The sequence below is a fragment of the Stegostoma tigrinum genome, chromosome 22 (assembly GCF_030684315.1).
Source record: "Stegostoma tigrinum isolate sSteTig4 chromosome 22, sSteTig4.hap1, whole genome shotgun sequence".
NCBI lineage: Eukaryota > Metazoa > Chordata > Chondrichthyes > Orectolobiformes > Stegostomatidae > Stegostoma > Stegostoma tigrinum.
Window position 1 is genome coordinate 21599570 of NC_081375.1, and position 19807 is coordinate 21619376.

The following is a 19807-nucleotide window of genomic DNA, read 5'->3' on the forward strand; positions in this document are numbered from 1 at the left end:
CTTGGGCAACTTACTAGTTGGCACCGTTTTGCTGTTGTTTTCTGTTGTGCCATTTGCATACTATCTGGTTTTGTTTCACCGCTGCCTTCTCAGCTTACTCCTGCACTGTCTTAACTGTTTCTATTTGGACAACATTATGCTGTTTTACTGCTGTCAATTTGGCCTGAAACTGCCTGTTTCTGGCCTGGCCAGTTCCCTATATGTGGGACATAAAGCTGTTAATAATATCCATCCCATTTGTGGTACACTGTCCTTGCTTCTGCACTTGAGTACAGTAGCCTGCGTATCAAATCCACCTTTCTCTCTTTTTCTGGTTAATGAATGCCCCCCCACCCCAATTCTTACAGGAGGGGCCTAATTATGCTAACAGACTAGCTACAGACCCGAAACCAGAGTCTGCCACATTGCATCCTGGAATACGGAAGGTCTCCGGTGCATCCAGTTGCCTTTCCCTTCTCAAGTATTTTCTTGAATGCCATTCCTCATCACTAAAACGTATCTTGGATCACAGCATATATCCAAGTGATTATTTTCAGATTCGGGTAAATATAATTAAGAGAAGGCTCAACAACAGCAATTTACTTAAATATGAATGTCTAATGAGTAATTATAAATTATTATAATGGTTAAAAATGATTATGATGGTAATAATAAATGGAAGAGAAAAAGAGAAACCAAGTCTCATGTCCCTCTGCCCTTCAGGGACTCCTTGACCGATGGCTGGCCTGGAGGCTCAAGTTCATCCATGGCACCTTTCACAATCCCGGTCTCAGGTGAAGTCCAACAGCTTTGGAACGAAATGCTCTTGCTCTTGCGCTCTCCAGAAAACAACAGATACAGTAGACTAACCTGCTGACTCATACAGAAAACAAGTCTTTTTTTTACCAATTGTGCTGTTTGTGGCACGCATGGGAGAGTTCACAGAGCTCCTCCAGTTTGTCAAGCATCATCAATAATTTTAGCCCTTCAGCCCATTCTATACAATCCATCTTCTGAAGCAGCTGTCGAATATCATCATTAACTTTTAGTAATTTGGCCCATCCAATACAAGCCCTTACTTTGAAAATCTAGAGATAATAACTTTACCTTGGTTCCAATAGAAAGTACCTGTTACCAAATACTGATTTAGCTATTTATCAAGACACATTTTCAGGAGTGTGTTGGATAACAGAACGCTTTTGTGGACAAGTCTGATTGTGCATCCGTTTATTTCACCTACAATTCTTGATGTTTGTCAGTGGAGATTTTGATACACTCATCAAGTGAAACATTCGAAACACAAGTTGTAACTCCTTGCATATCAATTGAGGTACAAGAATGAAATTTTATTACTTTACATCAATTGCATTTTAAAATGAAAATATTATTCTAAATCATCCAATTCAATGACCTACAACAAACAATCTGATAAACATTACGTTCAAAGCGTTTTTGTTTATCAATTCTTTATATCCTGTTTTTTTTTACAAGTAGTATGAGTATCAACAGGACCGCTTATTGTCAGTATTGCCACTGCCACTGAGGAAATGTTAGACATTAAGCTGGTGGATTGACTGTGCTAACCAAAATTCACGGTTTCATTGTTCCACTGTTGGCTTCAGTTACGTAGGCCCCAAAGTCTAGAATTCTCACCATAAACTTCTCTGCATCTTTGTTTCTTTCCTTTGCTTGATGCAAGATATTCCTTAAAACCTACCTTTTCAGCCAAGTTTTTGATCACTTGTTCTGGCATCTTCTAATGTAGTTCAGTGACAATTCCTGAGCATTGTAGACTGTCTCAACACAATGTTAAAGGCACTATAACATTTGCATTTATATCTTTTTTTTACAAATAGACCTTTGTCATTTTTGCTTTCTTGGAATTTTTAAATGTTACCCTTGTTTTTGCTTAGTGCAGGCTGCATCTATCCCAGATTACAGAGGTCCCAATGGGGTGTGGACGTTATTGCAAAGTGGTAGGGAAGTGAGGTAAGAAAAATCTTTGAACTAGTACACCAAATGAAATAGCTGTTATTTTTGGGCTAAAAATATCAGACTTTTTATTTTAAATAGTTGGAAGACATAACTACAATAACCTGGGGAAATGACTGCTGTAGAGAGCTCCAAAATTTTAGAGATTGCCATAAATGCAATTTAAATAATCAAAAAGCAAAATAGTGCTTTATTTATGGTGCCAAGTAGAAATTAACTTAAACAAAGAAAATGTTCAGACTAGTCAAAGTAAAACCATACCCAGTCTATTTGATTTATTCCAATCTTTGCAAAGTTTCAGTCTGACACAATTTAATGTTGGCAGTGGTACAGTTGAGTTTGCAGTAATTTATCATAACTGCTGCCAGCCCTCCTGCCAAGATCTATTATACTTTTAAAATAATAATGTTCTTTCACTGCCTATAAGAGTATAGCCCCCCAATTAAGCCACTTGTAGCATGACCATGCAGCAATTGAAGTTGGCAAACAGCGGTGTCATTTTCCCACTCTCACCGGTGGAAAGCTGGAAAATTTAAGAGATGATGTCATTGAGCAAGGTCAGTCTGAGTCCTTACACCCACATTGTAAAATATTCCTTCGTGTGATTCTGTTCATAAGAATTTTTGGTGGTTGTAAAATAAAGCACTTATAAAATAGATACTGGTGTTTGTGCATTGTAATGAATTAGCATATTGCCTGATCAGCAGTAATTAGAGGTTATTTGTCAGTGTTATTTACCCATGGGTGATACTGAATGTTTCAAGTTTCCAGCCAGTTGTCTAATCCATACACTTATGTTTTGAAGGGGCAAGAGTATAGTACTGTATCTTGTGTTTTTGTTGATTTTGAATTTATAGATGATATGACATTTGGAAGTATGGCAAACCACGAGGATCGCCTAGCACACAAAAGGATGTAGATAGATTTGTGAACTAGGTAAGCAAGTGGCTTTAAGTTTTAACATAGAAAAGGGTGGAGTGATTCATTTTGGACGGAAGAATATAGAGAGATAATAAGAAACAGTACTGTTCTGATGGAGTTGCAAGAGCAGAGAGACCTGAACATGTATAATCATTAGTCATCAAAGGTGACAAGATTGGTCTTGGTTAACAGAGCATACTGAATCCTCGACTTAGAGACACAAATTGCAAAAGCAGGGGCATTGTGCTAAACCTGTATGAAATGCTGTTTCACCCTCAAGTAGAGTATTGTGTTCAATGCTGGGCATTGCACTTGAAGAAAGATGTTAGAGGGTCCAGAAAGGTTTTTTTTGTAAGTAAGTTTTTTTTTCAGGAATTGGAGAAGTTGGAGTTGTTCTTCTTCAGGTAGGGTGTGATGGTGGGGAGGAACGGTTGAGAGGAGTTTCAATAGAAGTATTTATAATTTATAAGAGATCTGGCCAGAGTAGATGGGGATACCAATTCCCATTGGTGGAAGGATTGCGAACCACAGGACACCGTCAGAAGCAATGGTGATATGAGTTAAAATATTTTGCACACGGCTAATGATTAGGATATGGAATGGCCCTCAGAATGTGGTGGAGGTAGGACCAGCTAAGTTTTCTGAAGGGAAGAAGGTTATTATCTAAAGAAGGAGAAAACCAAAATGCAGGGTGTTGGGGAAAAGGCAAAGGGACGACACTAGGTGATATTTCCTTCAGAGAGAGCTTAGACACAACAGGCTGAATATGTAACTGCCTTATTATTCTGCTGAAGTATGTGTTATCTTTTCTGATAAAGCACAGCAGATCTCAGTGAGGCAGAGCCCACCCTGACTCATATGTGCATCATGCAACTTTATAAAGAAAAGCTGGTAAGAACTATATATAATTTTGTTTTCTTTTATTGTATTATAATGACTCATCCTCACTCGATACGTAGTTGGGGAAAATAAACACACATTCCTGACGGAACTCAGCAGGTCTGGCGGCATCTGTGGGGAGAAAGCAGAGTTAACTTTTTGAGTCTGGTGACTCTTCATCAGAAAATGCTGGTAGCATCTGGCAGTTCCACACAGATGCCGCCAGACCAGCTGAATTTCACCGGAAATTTCTGCTTTGTTTCACATCTCTGGCTTCTGTAGTTCTTTGCTTTATTTTGGGGAAAATATTGGATTTAAGGAGAAACAGTGTAAGTAACAATAAGATCTCTTGTTAACTACAGCAAAAAAAATGAAGAAATATTGGTAACTATAAATGTATTTCAGGTCGGAGAAGCTCATGGTGAGATGATTGCCATAATACCACACAGAAGGAAGCCATTTGATCCTAAATGTCTTTTTTCTGTCAATTTAAGAGTTATCCAATTAGTTGCACCTCTTCTTCCGCTCCCTCCATGCCTTCCCTAAGGCCCAGCAATTTTCATCCAATTCCCTATTGAAAGTTATTATTGAATCTGCTTCCATCACGCCTTCAAAAGTGCAGTCTGCATCACAGTAACCTACTGCAAGGAAAGAAAATGTCTTTACATAGAATCCCTGCAGTTCTATGTACAATAACTGGCAGGTATGCTGTCTGCTTCCGTTACCAGCACTTTGTCATAGAAAGTAGTTTCACCCTATTCACTACATCTGAATACTCCTAAGTATCAATATTAAATCTCCCATTAATTCCTTTTAGTCTCGAGCTTAGCTTTTCCTAGGTAACTGAAGCCTTTTATTCCTGGTAAATCTCCTCTGAAACCTTTAAAGTCTGGTGGCAAGAATTGGCCAATATCACCATTTGATTACTCCAGAATCCCAGGTTTCTCTGCTCTTGTACCCCCTTTAAAATTGAACCATTTTAAGTTTTGCTTGCTTCTTTTGCTTGTTCATAGGATATGGACATCACTAGCAAAGCTGGCATTTATTGCTCAACACTAATTGACAACAAGAGCGTGGTGACCTGTCTTTTTCGACAATTGAGTGGCTTGCTAACCTATCCCAGGAGCAGTTAAGATTCCTATCTGAAGTACTTTCCTTTGCTAAAGGACACCAGTAAACAAAGTGGGCTTTTCAGCAACAAAAACAGAAATCACTGGAGAGACTCGGGCTGGCAGAATCTAGCATTCTGTTGAAGATTGCCAGATTTGAAATGTTAACTCTGCTTTCTCCCTTATGATGCAGCCAGACATGCTGAGTTTCTTCAGCAATTTCTGTTTTGGTTCAGATCTCCAAATCTACATTTCTTTGTTTTAGTTTAGGGCTTTTCAGCAATCTGTTAGTTCAGGGTCATCATTACTGACCTAGTTTTTTTTTATTCCAAATCTTTTTAATTAAGTAGTTTTGAATTAATTAGTCCAGACCTCCAAATTTCTAGTTCAGTAACAACCATTGTTTTACCATCCCAAGTGCTTCCACTCTTTCTTCCTAACAAAATAAATTACTCCCCAGACTACTTAAAACTTTAAGTTGTGTCCGCCATTTCTCCATTTCACCAGTATGTCTTTCTGAATTCATTTGCAACCCTCCATCAATTATTGGTACATCTCCTTGCTTTCTGTCTTCCCTGAAACTTTCAGATTTTGTTCAGTACAGCATTCCTGCGTTCAGGTCATTGATACATGTTCAAAAGAAGATTGATTCCAGCATTGACCTTGAGAGGGCACCACTGCATGCTTCCTGGCAGTTTGAAAATAATGATGTGCCACTCATCTTTGTTTTCTGATCCTGAGTTATTTTTCCGGTCCCCTCAGCCACCTACCGCTTTACTTATCTGAAAACCCATTTGCTCAACCTTTCCCTATTTTTACTGTAGAACTTGGGCACATTAACCAATATTGTTATTGCTCCATGCTCTGTCAATCAGTTCTACAAGCTCTGTTAATTCAATAAAATGTGCACTTTTTACTCATTGACCTAGACCTACAAGCATAGGTCAGACCAGAGATTTGGAGTGGGCTATTTGCACTTCTTTATCCTAAATCTAAGCAACAAAATTCACTTGTACACACAGGTTGGTATTAGATGCAATTTAAGGATACTGTCTTGTAAATCTGTGCTGTCATAGAGAAAATCATTTGGGAACCCTTTTGTAAATATTTGCATATCATTTTAATAATCATGAATTCTTGCAGGCGCCATGAAAAGAAGTGTTTTCTGAAATTAAGTTCTCAATAAAAAATTGACTTGTGTAGAATAAATGTCAACAAGTTTTGAATTCCTTGACTATGGAAAACCCTAATCATTTGTGTGTTCAGGGACAACTCTGGATGAAATTCAAATAATGCAATTAAAATTCCCTTGAGCCCACTGTAAAACTTTCCTTGCTGGCATATGTAGAACTAGAACAGAATAAAGAAACTTCCTTGATTATGGCTGGACAGAAATCAAATACATGAAAATTTCTGTGTTGAAAATGTAAAAACATGAGACAACCATGTGGACTGGCTGAGATTAACACTGAAATAGGAATTAGATGACTTAAAATAAGCATGCCCCTTTCTGGCCAATAATTAGTGTCAAAATGTTGGTGAAGACTTACTATTAAGTATTGAAAACTGCAGACGTTAAACTAGTAAACCCTTGGTTTCATGGATTCGACAATTGTTAAATCCCTAATTTTCAATGCACAGAATTTCAGTAATGTGTTATACAGTTTAGGCTTTTCCTTCTCTTTTCTTTTGCAAGAAAGCCATTAAATATAAAAGAGTTAATGGAGCCACGTCAAATAATGCCTTTGTGGAAAGACGCAATTATGGACTTCTGTATGTTTGTCCCGTTTATCCCTGTTTAGAAGCTTAGCAGTTGAGTTCTTGATCACTGCTAATGTGCACTGCTTATCTTGCTATGATCTACAGTCCCTTTCTTTCAACATGGCTCCTTTTAATAAAGAACAGTTAATTATAATTGTAGTTTAACTGCATCATTAAAATTAATTGGTTCTGTGGTGTAATATTCACTTCCTCACAGGATGAAATGACTCCATAATGCCAAAAGTTTCCAAAGGAAAAATTTTCTGCTTTTTCTCAGTTAAATTGCTATTTTGTATTTGCAGTGCTTTTAGTTTACTAAATCACTGTTCCCTCTCTTTTGACAAGGTAGAAATTTATTTGTGAACTCAAATCCAACTTAAAGAAGGGACGTGTATAAGACAATGGTTCATTATCCTCCTCACCTGTGCCATCTCTATCTTTGGGAAATCCTGAGATATAGTTGAGAGGAAATGCCTCTTGGGTCACTAGTCACTTTAAAGCAGTTGGTTACATCCTGCCTTCTACAAATTGATTTTTTTTATTAAAATAGGAAGAACTCAGGTTAGCATCAGACTTTGTGTCTTTCTCGAGGCTTTTCGTGGCCAAATCAGAATGTAGTGAATTCAGAAATCCATCTTTAGAAGTATCCTTGTTATATTTCTCCCTCTAGGTGCGCCATGTAGTGTCTCAGAATTGTGATGGATTACATTTACGTAGCAGTTTACCCAGGAAGGCACTTTCTGAGCTACATGGAAATATGTACATAGAGGTAAGATGATTGAGAAACTGGCACGTTGCATGAGTATGTTATACCAATATTAATCTCATTGTTGGAATTTCAGGAGGCACCCATAATTTATCATGTGAACCTGTCTTTGACAATTTGCTTGTCTTTTGTCACTTATAGATAGTTGGTAATGTCACACACTAATTGTTTTTGTTTCCCTTTTTGTAATCATGTTTAAATGTTTTAAAATTAAAATATCTTACAACAATGTCTTTGTAATTTATTTTTCAGTCAAGATTTTCCTTCTCCTGAGCACATTACCTCTGTACTGTTATGATTCATACATATATAATGACCACTTGACGGAGCAGTACAAGATGGCCTGTAAGCCTGTGACAACACTGCAGTAAGGAATCAAAAGGGGAAAAATGAGTAGAATTATCTTTTTCCCAAAACATATATTTGTCCATTTGTTCATCTCTATATACTCCCAATATAGTTTCTGAATGGATACTAGGGCAGATTTTTACGTTTTGTAACCCAAGACCTGAAGCCAGTTGTTGTGTTGTAATTGATGTGATTTCACATCAAATAATTCAGCAAACTGGGATTGAACTCCGGGTCCTTTCTGACCTATATAGCTCAGCTGTTTACTGATATGAATGATTTTTGCCTTTGAGGCACAATTAAAATACTGCAGTGTATAAGTTTGAAATATTCTGCCTTCCTTATTTTGTTTGCTGTTTTTCTCAGAAGAGGAAATTACAGGCAAAAATGTCCTGGGCGTAACTCAAAGAACAAATGCAAGAAAAGATTCATAACTGAGTTATACAATTGACTCAACTACCTACAATTTCTAACATCGAGTTTTCTACATAGCAAACACCAATTGAGAAGGCTGTAGCTTTGTGAAGGTGAAAACTGAGACATTGTGTTAATTGTTTTAAAGACTTTAGTAGAATGGCTGTGGAGGAACTATTTCCTGTTGTGAGAGAACACAGAACAGAGAGATACATACATGATAGTCAGATTATATTGATGTAGGAGGAAATCCTTTGAAAATAGGATGAGTATTGTGTTGAATTCATGTGACATGGGAAGGTTGAGACAAAAAGCTTTACAATGCAGTAACTCATTTAAGGAAGGACTTAATTCATAGTGGGAGAGGAAAAGAAGAATATTAACTGCAATATGTAAGGAAGCTTTTATGGTGGATAAATACTGGTTTAGTCTCTTGGGCTGGATGGGTCTTTCCTTGCTGGAGGTTTCTACATATTAGAAGTGCACTTGTTTTTTGATTTATCAATATAAAAAGTTAGTGTAAAATTAATAGATGTTACAACGGCCAACATTTTTGCCAGGGAGGGCTATTGGTCATGTTTCAAGAAACACGAAATAATGGAATATGGGTAAGTGGCGAAGTCTGATGAATAGTTAATAAGACATGACTCTGACCATTAAATTCAATTAGCTTTATTGTTACCTACATGAGTATAGTGAAAAATTTTCAAGTTGCTGCTTAATGGCACTATCTTAGATACAAGGTTACCTAGGTACAGAATCTTAACTTGCACTCCTCACTAAGGTTTTCTCACAACTGTCTATCATTTTGTAAATTAGTGGCCAGATTCTTTTAAGAGCTGTGGGCTGTAAAGTTAAAATGGCTGTCAGATGAACATACAAATTTGGCAAAAGAGGGCTGTTCAGCCCATTAAAAGTGCTCTTCTATTCAACTGTTGGTGTTCCAATATCCCATATTCCCACCTGTTCCCAGTAATGTTTGATTCCCTTGCCTAGCAAGAATTTACCTACTTCCAAGTTATAAATATTCAATGGCTCCCCACCTGCACCACCTCCTGAGACAGAGGGTTAGAAGTTGCACATTTCTCTGAGGGATAAAATATTCCCCTCATTTCTGGCTGAAAAGGACAGTTACTAATTTAAAAACAGTGTCCCCTTCTTCCATAACATTAAACATCCTGTTCATATCCATCTTGTGAAGGCAATTCAAGACCTTTTAATTTTCAATCAAATCATCCCTTGCTGTTCCAAACTCTAGTGAAAACAAACCCAGCCTATTAAATCTTTCCTCATAAATACAATTCACTCTCTCCAGGTAACAATGCAGTAAGCGATCTCTGAATCACCGTCAGTGCATTTACATCTTTCTCTAAACTAGGAGAACAAACTGTATACATTCTTTATTCTGCGGTCTCATCAATGCCCTGTATAAAGCATAACTTCCTTACTTTTATATTCCAGTACTCTCATCATAAAGGTGGCCATCCCATTAACCTCCCTGATTAATACGCAGCTAGGTACAGCATGTAATCCTTTTTAACTTGTGCACGAGGACATCTAGATCTGTCTACGCCACAGAATTTTGCAATCATTCTCCATTTTAGTCATACAGTGCTCTTTTATTCTTCCTGCCAAAGTGAACTTCCCATTTTCCCACATTACGCTCCTATCTGCAAGATTTGTGCCTATTCACTTTAACAGTACTTATCTGCATCCTCTTTATGTTGCATGTGTAACAAATGTTCCTACCAATCTTTGTGTAATTCGCAAAATTAGACTCCATGCCTTCAGAACCCTCATCTGTCTTATTAATGTAACATTGTAAAAAATTGAGAGCCCAGCACAGACCTCTGTGGGACTCCACTTGTCAGACCTGCTAATCAGAAACCGATTCATTTATACATAACTATCTTCTACTAACCTGCCAATTGTATCTCTGCTACTGTGTCACTGCTGTACCTGGACGTCCTACCTTGCACAATAGCCTTGCGTGCACTTTGTTATCTTCTTTATGTTTAGTTTCTGTACTCCCTGATGTAATTACAGACACTATTGATTACTGTTAACATTTGTCTTGATTATGTTGATGTGATTTTCGCAGGTATGCACATATTGCTCTCCTAACAGAGAATATATTCGTTTATTCGATGTCACGGAACGCACATCACTGCACAAACACAATACTGGAAGAAAGTGCCACAAATGTAACGGTGAGCTGCGAGACACAATTGTGCACTTTGGGGAAAAGGGAACACTGGAGCAGCCACTTAATTGGAAAGGAGCAGCTGAAGCAGCCAAGAAAGCTGATGTCATCATTTGTCTTGGATCCAGTTTAAAGGTTAAACAATGTTTCCCAGAAACTTCCTTTTGTCACTTCAGATAATGAATGGACTTTTAGTTGTATTTGAAATAGTCATGCCACACCTCGTATATTTTTGTGTAAATAAGAATTTCTAGCAACTTTTACGTAGGTTAGAGAAGATAAGTAAAAATACAAAAACGGATTATAGAATCCATAGTAATCGCCATATGTCTTAATTATTTGGCTTCTAAAATAATAATGAACAAATACCATGTTAAAAGATCTAACTGGGAACAGTAGCTTTCATAATTTTTTATTAATTTTTCTCTTTATTCATGGGATGAGGGCATCATTGACTAGGCAGCTATTGCACATCCCTCATTGCTTAGAGGGCAGTTAAGAGTCAACCACATTGCTATGGGTCTGTAGTCAAGACCAGGTAATGATGGCAGTTTCCTTCCCCAAAGGACCTTCGTGAACAAGATGGGTATTTCTGGCAATTGACAATGGATTAATTGTTGTCACTAGACTCATGAAATCCAGATTTTTTTTTTAAAAACTGAATTCAAATTCCACCATCTGCTGTGATGGGATTTGAACCTAAATCCCCAGGATGTCACATGGATCTCTAGATTAACAGCATAGTAATAATGCCACTAAACCATCACCTCCACTAAACTCCTTTGGTTATAATAGCCCAAAATTCCGTGGATGCAGGAACGGTTCCAGTGGATTGGAGATATGCCAATATAGGCATCCTTATTCAAAAAGGGATGGAAGCATAAAGTACAAAACCCCAGACCAGTTGGTTTAACATGCCATTGGGAAATTGTCAGAATCCATCTATAAGGAAGAAATAACAGGACATTTGGAAAGTCAGAATGCAGTTTGCCACAGCATGGTTTTGTGAGGGCTGAATCATGTTTGATTAAGTTGCTAGAATTCTTCAAAGATGTAACATGAAATTTGGGTAGTGGGAATCCTGTAGATGATTTATTTGGATTTCCACAAGGCATTTGTACAATGCTGCACAAAAGGTGAATACACATGGTAAGTTGACATATCGCTTAAGGGTAATTTATCAGCTTGAATAGAGGATTGGCTAATCATCAGAAAGCAAAAAGTCTGGATAAATGGGTCTTTTTCCAGTTGGCAAGATGGAAGTAGTGGGCTGCCATAGTGTTTGATCCTTGGCTCTCAACTATTTGCAATGTGTATTAACAGACTTGGCTGTGATAGAAAGTACTAAAGCCAAACTTGCAGATGACTGCAAAATAGGTAGGAAGATTAGATGTATTAAACAAATAATTTTATACGTGGATATAGACAAGTTGGGTGAATGGGCAAAAATTTGGCTGATGTCCAATGTTGATAGGTGTCAGGTTATCCATTTTGGTCAACGGAATAGAAAACAAATTATCAATTGCAGAGAAGCTTCAGAGTGCTTTGGAGCAGAGGGATCTGGGTGTCCAAATGCACGTGAATTGCAGAAAGTTGATATGCAGTTACATGCAGCTAATAAGGCAAATAAATGTTGGCATTTATTGCTAAAGGAATAGAGACTAAAAGTAAGAAAGTATTACCAAAACTGTAAAAGGCATTAGTGAGACTGCAGCTGGAATATTGCATACAGTTTTGGTTCCCTTACTTCAGGGAAGGAATTGCATTGAAAATAGCTATCACTGAAAAGAATTGCTTATGTGCCCCTATTTTTGGCACTACCCATTTCCAGATTAGACTTGTTGCAGCTTGTAACTTTCTATTTTGTTTCAACAGTATGCTCAACAAGAATATGAGGATAGTGCCATGTACTGTACCATGTTTCATGCTTTAACACTGCCTTTCCTTGTGGTTCTTGCGGACAGCAACTTCCAGCGTACACAAACCCTCCAAGTGGGGCAATACCAGACATCAAATATAGTACCCTTTTAGTGTTTTGGTTCAACAATGTGATTGAGAAGAGCAGATACATTGGTGTCTGCTGAGCACATTTAGATTTTGGCAGATAAGGCATACTGCCAATCACAATGCTGACTCCTGTTGTTTGAAATTGCTTCTTTGTTAGAGAAATGTCTTCACATTTCTCTTATGTCCAATCTGAATATTATGCCTAAAATCTGCATTAAAATGTGAGTGAGTTATATCAAGCTATTTTTCTTTTTGTTTTGAAAACTACACTTTCCTTTTTACAGGTTCTTAAAAAATATGCATGTCTTTGGTGCATGAGCAGGGTACCTCATAAAAGGCCAAAGCTGTATATAGTAAATCTACAGGTAAGCACTAGTTTATTCATTCTTGTGATTTAGAGCTTTCTGCATAAAGTGGATTTTGATTACATTGGTGTGGAACTGGTCTCACTTATCAGACCAGATGAGAACAACAGGTTTTCAGCTCTATAAAAAAAGTTAGCAAACCAAAGCTTTGATTTCTTCTTTTTGTTTACCGAAACCAGTTTTTTAAAAAAATTTCTGACTCACTTTGAGGATTGAATTCAGTTTTAACAATCATGGAGGAATTTGTACAGTCATTTTGTCTGCAATTAATCTGGAAGTCTTGTGCTACTCGCTAAGTAATTCAATGAATCATATCTGACATCAACACAAAAGCTAAATACAATGGATGCTGCCAATACTTAGCAAGCTTGTCAGCATCAGTTAATATTAGCAGAAGCAAAGTTAACATTTCTGCTCTTCAGTATTTCATCAGATTTTTGAAATCAGTCACAGAAATTAAATGATCACTCTGCTTCTCTCTACAGATGCTACTAGACCTGCTGAGTGTTTTCAGCATTTTCCATTTGTGTCATATCCTACTCTGTGTATCACGCAGTATTATCTCCTTTTTTCTAAGTGCCTGTTAAATTAGTTGAGTTAGTGATTTCAAAATTTGATCTTTCAATAACAGGCTTGTGTAGTAATGTCTTTGTTATTAAGACTGATTATATGCTGACCCATAGCTAAAATTGTAAATTTAGCTCCCTCAAGTCATACAAGTGAAATTAATCCATTCAGTAATAAATTACATGATCTGTTGGCATTTTATTAATGTGTGTAATATCAACTCTATGGCCTAAGAATTAGTTCAGATTTTGACTTTAATTCATGGTGAATCTAATATCCTTTTAAAGATGGTGTTTTTTTTTTTGTGTTGAGGTGAAATAAAATTCTGTGGCTTGTGATTGATCTTCTTTTGTTTAAATTAAGTATAGTAACTTAAAACAGTAGAGTATATTTATGTTTGAACCCACCCTGTTTTGTTTGTACACCAGCAAGATTAATTTTGTTGATTTATGTTTGAATGCTTTTACCACTTCCAAATTGGCATGCACAGTTGTACTAATTGTGTACTATTCTTTGTGCACAAAACTTAATCCTTGATTTGGCCCTGTACCTCGCCCTTCATTGTGCCTTTGGACTGAGTGTCTGGCATTGTGTTGTGGATGAGTCAGGACATCAGTAAGACTGAAACCATTGTACTCATTTTGAGCTGTAATCTTATGGCCTGATTTCCCTAATTTTAACAATCTTGAATGCTCATTTATCTTAAATTAAATGATCTGTAAGTTTCTGCCATGCTGTGCTGAGGTAAATTTCAAATCCTGCATCCCTTACCAAAATCTTTTGTCACTATCCGTCTCTAAATACACCCTCACTTTTTGACTCCAACCCCACAAAAATACCACTCATCTGAATTCTAGCACCTGCATCCTGTTCAGATTTTAAAAATTACCTATTACCCTAGCTTCTGTCAATAACCAGTGGCTTCCATTTCAAAATCTTCACAATCTTCCACAGTCCCGCTCATTTCCTTGTAATCTTTTTGAGATCCTTTGCCTAAGTCTAAGATTATGCTTCCCATTCTTCCAACTCTGGTCCACTGCATGTTGCAATCGCCATCTATTTGATCTTTGGTAACAGTGTCATTCGCTGCTTTCCACCTTGCCTACTCATTTCCAGTATCATACTCCAGATATTCCTTCTAAGATTATTTGCTTTGCTGTATCTTATTTCTTTTTCTCAAACAGCGCCATTTTTTGCCTTCGTAATGTTTTCCTATTTCATCCAGGCTGATTAACTTTGAAGCATCTTTAGACATTTTTAAAGACAGTAAATCACTGTAAGTTGTAATTTGTTATGCTTTCCTTTTCTTTAACAGTGGACACCAAAGGATGATATTGCTACGCTGAAGATCCATGCAAAATGTGATGATGTCATGCGATTGCTATTGAAAGAACTTTGTCTTGAAATTCCACATTATGACAGGTATCAGGTATTTCATCTTGATGCTTCTCTCGTGCTCTCTTGTCCTTCTTTCACCTCTTCCTTCATTTTTAAAATTTTCCACCAAATTCCTTGAACACTCCCTCAACAAAAGTCTCTCTCCTCATTGAATCAAACACAGCTAAAGCCATCTCAAATCACTTCCACATCTGCTCTGCTCACACAACCATTTTTGAACACTGTTTACCTTTTGCTTTCTCTGGAATAACCTCTTCATCAAAGTAACTTACAACTACACATTCAGGCCCCAAACTGCTGAGTCTCGGTCCACCACTTAGCATAAACCTCTTGTGGCTTTCCATCCAGTCAACCAATATATAACCTTCACCTTTTAATGCCTTTTGCACTTGCTCCTTCCCTTATGTTCCCAAAACCCTCTTAATTTTCTTCCATCAGTTCTTTCCATTTATTGCATGCAATCACATTAAATCGGGACAAGATCTTGTTCTCCCCTGCAAAAATGATTAATTCGCAGATTAGAAATGTGAGAATCTTACCAATAAGCTTAAGAACATCTGTTCACTACCTTTTTACAAAGTCTATCACTTTTTTCATCAACCCAGACCTTCTCCAAAGTTCCCTCACTGTCTTTCTCTCTCTAGTTTCTTTACCACTACTTGTGTCCACTTGTTGCAAGGTTAATCCCCTATTCTCTTGAGTCCATTCACGTTATATTGCTGATGACCTAACCTCATTTCTTGCATTTACACTATATATGGATCCTGTTTCTCAGGTCCTGTTGACCTTCATACTTTCAAAATCAACACCATCACCCTTAATTGTAACTGAAAGCCTCCACTCAATACCTGTGTCTTTGGAAACAAACTTTGGATTTCCAACCAAATTTTCTTCTCCAAAATACTTCGGCTTAATCAATTACCACCTTCCTTGCAACTCCGTGTCTGATTGGTTCCAATCTGCATTGGCCACATTTCTAACTAGTCATTTGTCTATACCCTTTGATAATCAATCAAATTATCTTCCTCCACAACCTTTTCCTCCATTACACTCCAAGCTGAATGAAACTAGCCTTTCTTGGTTAAACTCTTACCTACTGAGTTGTAAATAGTGTAACTAGCAATGGGTTCCATCTCTGCAATAGAATTCCCAACGGTTTATTTTTGATTTCCACATCATCATCCTTGAATTATGCTGCTTGGTGATATCTTCTAACAGCATGGATTAATTTTGCATATAAATATTGCCAACCCTTGGCTCTATCAGTATTCTTTTATCCGTATCTCTGTACCCTTCTCAGCCACTGTCTCTAGTTAAAGCGGACTCTTTTCAATCTCTCCATGTTTGAGTTTGTAGCATCTGCTTCATCTCCTTTGCATCAGCCACATTTTTGACTGAAACCCTTGTTTTAGGGAAAGGGAATTAAAATGGAAAAGCTAAATTTTTTTCATTTGTGGGAACAATCTCCCCTGCTTGCAGTCAACTAAACTGTACAGAATAGAGAGTTAACGTAGAATTGAGCATTATAACCCATTTGCACTCTGTCTTTGCTAGTTGAACCATCAAGGAACAGATGATTTTTATGTTGGTAAATTGTAGCTGCTGAGAATAAATTACAAAAGCTTTATCCATTAATATCTCAATGATTTTCACTGCAATGCCTGATTTTCTTCAAGGTCCAAAGATCCAATTTTCAGTCTAGCTACTCAGCTAAGACCGGGGGAAGAAGACAGTCATAGTCGTAAATTACTAACCAAGGAGAGCCCAGGAGGGGTAGCTTCTACTGTCTGTGGTGGTTGGTATGGAAAAGGTTGTGCAAAAGGCAGAAGGAAGAAAAAAATCTAAACTAGGAATGCTGATTTACATTGATTTCCATTTTTCCGATTTTTATTTTTCCGTCCTTCCCCATGCAAACACTGTTACTTTGGGGAGGGAGCAGAGCAACTGGAAGATTTCTGCAAACCCTGATGCCAGTACTGATTCAGGAGGCTGTGTGCTGCCTGCATGACTAGAAGTTCCTTGTTGCATATTAGGCTGGTCCGGAATGTCATCTTTTTTCCCATTGGTTTATGATTTGAATTAGTCAAGTAATTAGAGGCCTTGGTGTACTACACTGTTGGACTACTAAATTTCAAGCGCTTGAAACATGATGGGCAAAATGGTAGAACATAATGTGACATTTTGAGATTTGTCTGCTCAATGTTCAGAATAAAGTCCAGTTAAAATCTTCGAGATAAGTAACTTTAGTAGCATTTACATTGGGGACCATTTAATTGTCTTTGGCCAAGAGGCATTGATAGACAACCAAATAAGATCTGGGTCCACTGATAATCAGTAGCAAAAGTAAAGTCTTCCTGAAGCACCTTGTGTTTATTGCATTAAAGGAAGTGAAGCATTGTGTCTGGTTAAAACAATTGATCTTTCATCCTCTGTTTGCAGAAAAGTTTAATTTCAAGGCAAAGTCCTGGATATACTTCATAAATTCACTCTCCCCAAAATTCGCGGCAATGTGAGCACAAGATAATGAAATAAGCAGTTAACAGCAGTTTTCCATTCACTCTGAAGTTGAAAATCGCTTTTGTTCAATGTCCAATAGAAGTGTTGGATCCAAGTGCATAGCCAGTGAGATTTGTAAATAACTTACCAGTGGCCTCCACCCAGATGACACCCCAAGAACCAGTGCAAGTCAAATTCTTGTCAATGGAATGATGTCAGTGACATCAAACACCAAAATGGTAGCTGTCTGCTGAAACAACAGCCCTTGTAAATGCATTCCCTTGTGTTAAATTTCAATTTTTAAAGTAAATTTCAATTTGTCTGCAGACCAGCGTATTTCTCAGCCACTTCCCATCTTAAGTAATGGCATCAAGCAGATAAAGCAGCAAACCTGTCTGTAGCTCTGGTGGTGCTCCAAATTTATGTTGCTAACTGAAATTTTGAAAAAGTTAGAGAAACCGCAGAAAATATAACTTGGAATATATTTTGCACTAGGAGGTATTTCAATTTACAATACCATGTGTATGTCTTTGTTTACTTATTACATATTTTGACTACTTCTTGAAGAATTTTCAAAACCACCTTTTCAATACCAGGGATTTTTCTAAATTGGTTGCTTTTCTAGATTTACTATTCTTGTTTGTTGGAAACTTTTTAATGTGTTGTTTTACAGTTTATTATAATACTGCAAGGTAGACCAACCGATGGATTGATCTTGAAATAATCTCTCTATTACTCACACACTTGCTTGCTACTTATCAGGGAGATGGCTCTGCCCCAATATAATCCTTGACATTTCTCACTTCAGTTACCTAAAGTACCCAAATCACACTGGCTGCAAACAATCTGGATTGTACTTTCTTCATACAGCCAAATTCTTAATGAGTAGAATTCTTAAAATAATTCTAAATGTAAATAAGACCCTCTGGTATGGGTTGGGATGCAGGGAGTGTATAGTCCCTGGATAAATGTTAAAAAAAATTCTGCCAGTATACAATCTGATGATAATTAGACCAGGGTTCTGAATGTGCAAAGATAGGCTGTTTGGTGAAATAATTTATCTGTTCTAGGATGAGATGACAGTTGTTGTAGATGTCCTGATATATATCCTAGAGTGGCATGGTGTCTCAGTGGTTAACACTGCTGCCTCACAGGGCCCGAGAACTGGGTTTGATTCCACCCTCAGGTGACTGCCTGTGTGGAGTTTTCACATTCTACCTGTATCTGCGTGGATTTCCGCTGGGTGCACTGGCTTCCTCCCACAGCCCAAAGATGTCCAGCTTAGGTGGATTGGCCATGCTAAATTGCCCGTAGCGGCCAGGCTGTGCAGGCTAGGTGAATTAGCCAGGGGAAATGCAAGTTTACAGAGATAGGATAGAGGGTGGGTCTGGGTGAGATGCTCTTCAGAGGTCAGTATAATCTTGATGAGCCAAATAACCTGTTTCCACACGATAGAAATTCCATGATTCTGTGATAGAGGACAACGTGTGTTTGTCTGGAGACAGGTGTCATTAATTGAGTCTATTTCCAGAAGACTTTTTCTTCTCAGCCTTCTAGATCAAAGAATGAATCAAGTGTTGTTTCAGGATCAATTCCTTAGCCATCGGACAGTGCTGAATCTTGTGGCTTGTTTTTAATACAACTTAAATCAGTTTTAACATCAAACCATGTAAGACACCTATAAAAACGGGTATTTTCTTTGTTTTTAGTTGTAAAACTGCTTGTGTGTTGATATCTTGACAGGTAATGAATGAATTGGGTGTCAGTGTTCTGAAAGAGAATGAATGGATTAAGTGGTAAAACAAAAGCAAAATACTGGAAATGTGAAATAAAGCAGTGGATTCAATGTTGGTATCCTGACAGTAGGTGAATGCATTGAGTGTCAGTATCAGATTAAGTGACAGATTCCTGGCAGCAAGTGAGAAGAGAAAATGTGTATTTTGTTAAAAGATGCTGCTGTTTATATCTGATTTTTGTGTCTGGGATTTTTCTTTTCTCCTTTTAAGTTAAAACATCCTGCAGTCACTAAAATCATTCTGGCATCTAATAGTGCTGACTTAATTAAGCCCAATGATGACTTTTCAGGGTGAAGATTAGAAAAAAAATGTTTTGACGATATGTGAGCACAGGGCTTGGACTTATAATATAATATTTTTAAACAATCCTGAGCGCACTCATGCTTGCTTCCAAATATTCTTCTTGTTTTGTAATGTTGTATGATTTAAACTTGAAATTGTTCAGCTTTCTAGAAACATCAGCTTATGCTTTTAAACGTGAAAAAGTGAGGTTCAAAAATGTGGTTGTAAATTTAACACCTGGGTTGTTCTCTACCTGTGTTACTGGTCATGTGATTGTCAGGGAATTACATTTTTGGAGTGTTGTGTGCCTGTGAAGGTCCAAACAAAACTTTACATAATGGAATTACATAATGACATTTCACATTTCAGAAGCCAGAATTCATCTTCATAATACTGGAAAATTAATGGGCATTGAGTCACTAGTACGGAACAACCCATCTGTGATTGCACTTTATTTGATATAACTTGTCAATTGTATTACAACAGAGCTGTAATTATTTTTTAAATAAACAGTCCTAAATGGA

General features: G+C 37.3%; 1 protein-coding gene across 3 annotated transcripts in view; it reads left to right on the forward strand.

The window, feature by feature from the left end:
• Nucleotides 1-19807, forward strand: part of sirt7 (sirtuin 7) — a 50054-nt gene extending 30247 nt beyond the window's left edge. The window contains exons 4-10 of one of the 3 annotated variants that reach the window (XM_048555349.2): nucleotides 1898-1968; nucleotides 3711-3783; nucleotides 7312-7410; nucleotides 10271-10507; nucleotides 12664-12744; nucleotides 14627-14740; nucleotides 16386-19807. In XM_048555349.2, the coding sequence (XP_048411306.1) occupies nucleotides 1898-1968; nucleotides 3711-3783; nucleotides 7312-7410; nucleotides 10271-10507; nucleotides 12664-12744; nucleotides 14627-14740; nucleotides 16386-16448 (738 nt within the window). In that variant the 3' untranslated portion in view covers nucleotides 16449-19807. The remainder of the gene's footprint in view (nucleotides 1-1897; nucleotides 1969-3710; nucleotides 3784-7311; nucleotides 7411-10270; nucleotides 10508-12663; nucleotides 12745-14626; nucleotides 14741-16385) is intronic. The other 2 variants (XM_048555347.2, XM_048555350.2) reach the window with 2 other exon arrangements.